This window comes from Abramis brama (genome assembly GCF_963993115.1).
Source record: "Abramis brama genome assembly, chromosome: 5".
Taxonomy (NCBI): domain Eukaryota; kingdom Metazoa; phylum Chordata; class Actinopteri; order Cypriniformes; family Leuciscidae; genus Abramis; species Abramis brama.
This window is the reverse complement of record NC_139967.1, coordinates 40304644-40311624: the sequence shown is the minus strand read 5'-3', so window position 1 is coordinate 40311624 and position 6981 is coordinate 40304644. Positions and strand designations below refer to the sequence as shown.

Here is a 6981-nt window from a genome sequence, read left to right as displayed (position 1 = left end):
TTGTGTATTTTTTTGTACTGTAATAATTTCTTTTAGATGTCTCCTTGTATCCATTAAGATAAAATACATTTTATAAATATGCATTGCGTCGTGATTAACTGAGGGCCCACAGCAACAATTATGAAATGCAGTTAAAAGAGTCTCTAGCATAAACCATGTTTACATGCAATAAACAAGTAATGCCCACACACTGCATTCATTTTAGCAGGTTCTCCACTCAGTGGCAGTTAATGGAGATCGCAGACAAAAGCAGAGGTAAATCAGTGCTTATTCACATGAATAACAAAGATGCAATCTGAGAGAGGTTTAATAGGTTGCTGTACTCACACTACATGACTTCCAATGTCAGTTCCAGTCAAAACACTTCACAGGATTTGGATTGTAGACAAGTCTAAATATTTAACCTCGCAGGCATCTGCAATTCATTAGTGCTCTTTTAGAGCGAGCCTTGAAAACAGTCTACAGGGTGATTGAATCTCAAACCACCCTCCATTTTCCTTTTCAACAGAAAGACTACTGCTAGTCAAGTTCAGAAACATACACCCAGGAAGAAAAATAAATTCACCCAACTTGCATAGTTCTGATTTGCCAAATACAGTACAACACAGAATTCACTGAGATCATTTATAAGAGAAAGACTACTTTAAGTACACAATGTGAAATTAAGTTAAATTAGTACAAAAGTTAGAGCATAAGTGAAGGGAAACTCAGTATGAAGTACTCCGAGTTACCACTGTAGATTGAGCTTTAGCCTACATAGTTACAAATCATATAATTTTGTATCAGTCCAGGCACGGATTAACGCACGGGCCTACTGGGCACTTGCCCAGGGCACTGGGCCAGCAGGGGGCCCTGTCAAATTTACTGTGTCTATTATTTTCAAATAATTATTTTAATTGTAATTTTATTTTCAGTAAAATGGTGTTAAATATTGAGGAATAATGTGATTTTTTTTTTTTTTTTTTGCAGTTGCAAAGTATTAACTAGTAAATAAATCAAATAAATAATTTTAATGTATTGCTGCGCTGTTGAAAGGGACATCTAGAGGCGAGTGAAAAACATTGCGTAATATAAAAGTCACGCGTATAAGACGGTTACTCAAAAAACAAAACAAAAATGAGTTTAAAACCACAACCAAGTTTCAAGACTAGAATTTTTCTAGTCGACTAGAAGTCATTCATTTAAGCAATTAGTCGACTAATCTCACGTTAATATTAATTTCTGCTTAAATACTGAGTGCATGGAGGCATATAGCCTATTCCGCGCTCAAGCGCATGCATAAAGATTTAATAAATCTTGCCGCAAAGCACCGGCAAAAGCAGGCTAATGATAATATGTCTAAAAAAACTAGTCATTTTTATTGTTTAATAATAAAAAATATATATTTCTAAATCAGTGTCGGCTGCAAACATATCTATATCTCCGCTGTAAAGTGGATGCGCCTTTAGAGAGAAATGCACCTTTCATATCATATCAGCCTAATCAGACGGTATTTGCTTTCGATTCGAATTTTTTCGTTTAAAAGTGGACATTTCAAGCTTTATATAGAAATATTCATCATGTTTGTGAGGCTATACACTGTGTTTCAGTTCATTTTTTGAGACGCGCTCCAGTTCACGCCACGGAGACCATGAAAGCGCGCCCTGTTTGTTAAAGCACAACCTTTTCTTGTTATTGTGAATTTACAAAAATAAAAGTAGCTACTACTGATAGGAAAATGCAAGTGTTCGCGCAGACGCCTGCCATGCAGTGCGCGCTGCACACTCCGCACAAACACTTTGGATATGCATTTATCTAGGTTAAAGTTAGAGCGAGCTGCCATGCCAGACGGATAAGTCCTTTTCATGTTTAACAAATCAAATCATGCATTTTCTACCTACCGCGAGTAAGCGCTGCACCAGTTTGAAAAAGGTAAAAGCATAACGAGCGTAACGAGAGAGGGGCCCCACTAAGGGGGATGCAGAGATGTTGCTGCGTCTTTATATTAACATTTCTGATTGTTTAAATGATCAGCCCTCGGGGGCCCCCTTAAAATGGCTGATGCGTTTTAATTAAACAAGTAAACTAAACTCGCCTCCACGTCGTGCATTAAATGCACAGCTATCCGTGGATTAACCTGCTGATACCACGGTCATTTGCCAGCATTGACAACTTAAAGCGATGTTTGCAATATTTGACTGGAAGGGTACAACGGGCGTTTTTTTCGTCAGTTGTAGCTCGTTGAGAAATATAATGTAGCTATTTCAGCGTAAATGGAGTTTAATTCATTAGGGCATTCCTCAAGTGGAATGGATTTGACTGACGCAGCTCTGAAAAGCGAACAGACATATGCGCTGAATGTAAAAGTGAGTGGGTCCAATATCATTGGTCTTAAAAAGTGGGTGGGTCTTGTCCCACCCATATACAATGGTTCCGACGCCCATGGGTGCAACACTGTTGTCCAAAAAATTGGTGAAGGGGGCCTTTGAGACATCCGAGCCCAGGGCACATCATCGCCATAATCCGTCCCTGTATCAGTCGTGAACATAAAAGCTTAACTGAAACTACAAATGAGAAGAAATGCTCTGCTTTGCCAAAAGGTATAGATATTTGTCACCATCTAGTGGCATAAGCATAAACTTCAAATACTTCCACACAAGCAAGTTCTATTAAAACAGATTTTATTTAGAAAGTCTTTTCCACAAAAACCATTTAATAAAATTAACTTTAAAATTGCATTGCCACACGACTCCATAAATAATTTATTAAATCATTACATTTAAATCAAGTTATATTCAATAACTCACATATGCCTGCATAGCTGCTCAGCAAAACAATGACACGCTGAGATATTAAAATTAAATTCTAAGAGCGGTTCTTGCTGACCCAGTGAAATCGGTCCACCCTTGGACCAGAGAAGCCGTAGGAGGGCCTGTAGCCCTTAAAACTCTTATGAGATGGGTATGGTCCACCTGAAGAATGCTGCTGGTAGCCCTCAGCAGCATATTGTTTTCTTTTAGGGTATGTCCCCCAGTTTTGCATGGGAGGGGGCTGCCCAAACTCACTGAACTAGAGATGGAAACAGCAATTAAACTGGTGCAAGTTTAAGAAATCAACAAGTAGTATTAAAGACATGCTAAGGGAATGAAAAGTGGTTATATGGACTTTGTTACCTGGTATACACTGTTTGGGTTGGAGACTGTCGGGATGCATTTGGGCTCTGGAACTGAAAGACTGCTGCTATTGCTGCTGCTATTGCTGCTACTCACGGTGCTGCTCACAGTGCTGCTCATGCTGGTGTTTCCTCCCTCCTCATCAGAGGAGGTTCCAGAGTGGTAGTCCGATGAAGCCCTTTCCACCGCATTATTAATCCTACGAGAGAACTCCCCATCTCTCTTTTGACCCTCCAACTGGGTAACACAAAATGGGGTTGACTTCTCACCATACCTTTCAAGAACAAACAACATTCAGTTTTGGAAGTGCTACAGTGGTACAATCAAATCATACAGACAATGCACTTCATTGATAGGCCAGCAAATTTAGCACTACCGGCAGGACACCTCTCCCGGATCAACCCAAATGGTCATTTCCTTTGGTAAACCAAGATTTTCATAAACAATGTCACTCTGGCAACAAGCACGTTCAATAACTGGGTCTCTTGTTTGAGCTTTGTTCATCCTTAGACACCTAAGAAAAGAAAAAGCCCTTGATTACTCAGATTACTTAAAGTTACACTTAATTAAGAAATTAAGTTAGCATTAGGCTACTCACCTAAAAGCTTGTCCTTTGGTTGGTTTTTCTGGGTACCAATGACTTTTGTAAGTTTCAAAGAGCACTGAAGTTAGTTCCACAGCAAATTTCTCCCTCCGTACATGATCCAGTTTACCATGTTTCTTTGCTAGTCTTGCAATAAAAAACACTGTTGCTGCAATCTCTTCCTTCATTTTCAAGTGTTGAGGCAGTGAGTCAATCAGACAAGCTAATTAATTTATGGATTTAAAAAAAATAAAAAAAAATCTTAAAAGTAGGCAATTAAAAAATACAACTAACAAACTTGCTTTGTATTACAGCTACTTGATAAGTAAGCCTATCACTCTGGTGTTTTGCTTCAGCTATGCAAAATCATAAGAACTTCAATCTTTTGAACATCAGTCAGTTATTTAATGTCTCAGGATGTGTTGATCTGTAATTAGATTGAACAGGTGTTTCAAATTGTGGGAGGAACTGATAATGTTCAAAATTAAGTCTTTACTAATCATTAGTCTCAGGTTCAACATAGAGGAATTTGTTTTCCTAATCGTTGTGTGAGTTACCAATGAAATTAAATGCCACCCATGCTAAACCAATATACAAATAGGTAGCCTACTGTAAATGAGTGGAGATTTATTTTTGTCTGGACTCCCATTTATTACCATGATATTGGGTTGTTTTTGGACAGACCCATCCCTAATTTAGTAGGTCAGGTTGATAACCAAAACAGTATAGAGAACATACAGAGATTTGATTAGCTTCACAGAACAGCTGAGCAAACTTGTTCCCTTAGAACAGGTTGGGTCTGCAAGGACGTGGTGATTTTTTTTTTTTTTTTTATTGTTTTAACCTAGTCCCTGTGGGCAAGCCTAGACCTGTCTTCACGTGGACTGAATGGTCTCTCTGGTAACGTTGTCCAGAGAGCCATTGTCCACTAAACACTGTATAGCATTGCCTCCCAACCGCTAACAACATAACTTTTCAGTGTTGACATAGATATGGGCCTCAGAGGCAGTTTATTGTTTCCAAGCCTCGTTACGCTTGACTTTTGTTTCTTTCAACCTAAGGAATGATAACAGGTAACTGCTGAGCAATGCATACTTAATCCATACTTTGATATTACTGTGGATTATAAACTGATCATTCCGACTCTACAATATGATTGGATTAGCTTTAGAAGCTGTTGGGAAATACAGATGAACGCACATTCAAAGTCGCTCTTAGGGTACCTGGAAACAAGCAAACAGGCAATCGAACTATATAAGTATACTTGGCGGGAGTATTTATTAGTATTAGTATTAGGCATATTATTATTATTATTATTATTATTATTAATTTATTAGAACAATGCTGTGAGGAATAGTCGGCCAGTCTTGGTGTCGATCACTGAAAATAGGTAGCCTAGGCTACATCTTGCTAAATTTTCTACAAGATGTAGGCTACATCTTAAAAAAAAAGTCTATGTCAAACTTTTTTTTCATTCACGGAAAATTACAAAGTCTAGGCCTGTCTAGCCATTTAAAAAAAAATAAAAAATGTAAGCCTTTTTTCAAGATTTACGCATTTCAGTTTATAGTAAAATTTCATCAAATTGAATTGAATAATACTTAGCCTACATATTATTAATATTATGAATTAATAATTTTAATGAATAAAAAAAAAACTAGAGCTTAATGAAACATTTTGTATAAATCTAAATGGAACAAGGGAACGGAGTTTATGTGATTCGTATTCATAAATTAAAAAAAAAAAAAAGAAAGAAAGAAAATATGTTTATATTTAAGTATACGATTTATACAAAATGTTTTATTTTACTCATTTAACATTCTTAATTCATAATGTGAACAATATGTAAGAATTATTCAATTCAATTTGATGGAAGTTTACTATTAATTGCGTAAATCTTAAAAAAGGCTCAGCCTACTTTTTTTTAGTGTGCTCAGAATAAGTTAGATTAATCAAAAGATTATTTAGTTCAGTGTTTGGGGGAGTGCACAAAGTGTAAAGATGACGTTGTATTGTTTATATTTAGTGAAAGTAATTTTATTAAGAGTTTATTGATTTGAGCCAATTAAGTAGGCCTACATTCCACTGATTTTACGTTTTTATAGTTTCGCTCTTTGTATGGCGCGCATCTCTGTATTGTAGGATAGGAGAAATAGCGCCAGTATCAGCAGCGGTGAGCGCCGTAGTTCGCGCTCAAGCGGCTCCCGCCTCAGACGGCGCTGAATTTGACCATACAATATCAGCCCTGGCTATAAATACAGACAGCTTGTATTGGAATCCAAAGCAGAGGGACTTTGAAAGACGACGGGACAGAGAGCTCACGATGAGTTTCTTCACGTAAGACTGGCTCACTTTAAATGATCGTTATGAGGACCTTCGTTTTCCAGTTATGAATTGTTTTATTTGACAGGTAAAGTTGCCTATAATTAAAAAGAGGTAGGGCCTAGCTATATTCACATTCAACCCCACCTGGAGATGTGACGGCAGCAGGGTGGTAACAACAACAGATGAACACAAACCTGAGAGTGCAGAAGAATTCAGTCAGGTGACTTCTCACTGAAAGACTAAAATTATTAATATTTGTTATGTTTTAGCATTCAGTGGGCATTACTTCTTTCTTCGATTTTGGTATGTAGCCTATGATATAGATTTAGCCTATAGGCCTATTTCAATGAAGGCTATTGTTTGTTTTCCAAGTGACTTTGTTGTTTGTCTTTTCTTCCTTTAGGTTTACATGGTACAAACAGATTAATGTGTTGAGATATATTAACCTGTTGGGGTTGGTTTGTAGGCAGTGTTGTTAGCTGATTGTTTTATATAATCTACAATCACTAACCATACTGCCAACACAACGACCTACAAGGAAACACAGAGCTGATACAATTATTTGACGGTGTTTATGTATCATATTGGTCTATCTGTCATTTTAAGAACAGCTTTTGTGAGATGCAGGTCTGACATGACTCTGGTGGATTTGTGCAGGTTCTGCAGGAGACATGAGGATAAAACAATGATGGAAATGGACTCTGCCAGAGGCTACTGTGTGGTCATCAGGCAGTGCAGTTAGTTGATTACAATCCTTATAGTAATCACTAACCTCACTACCAGGTGAAGACCAGTTGTAAAACAACAATTTGTTTTTGCTGTGTTTTTATAATATGATCTTTGTAATGAAATACATTCGAAAATAAAGTGAAACATATCACACATCTTTCTGATTTTTCAATTGATTAGATTTGGTGGTAT

The 6981-nt window shown here is 37.2% G+C and overlaps 1 protein-coding gene across 1 annotated transcript; it reads right to left on the bottom strand.

Moving 5' to 3' along the window:
* Window positions 1–2645: 2645 nt before the first annotated feature.
* On the bottom strand, window positions 2646–4114 carry btg4 (B-cell translocation gene 4). The gene is made up of 4 exons (XM_084115702.1): window positions 3751–4114; window positions 3529–3666; window positions 3153–3426; window positions 2646–3048 (listed from the first exon to the last, which is right to left on the bottom strand). Exons 1-4 carry the CDS (start codon window positions 3921–3923, stop codon window positions 2845–2847), a joined length of 789 nt encoding a protein of 262 aa, XP_083971828.1. The 5' UTR covers window positions 3924–4114; the 3' UTR covers window positions 2646–2844.
* Window positions 4115–6981: the final 2867 nt, after the last annotated feature.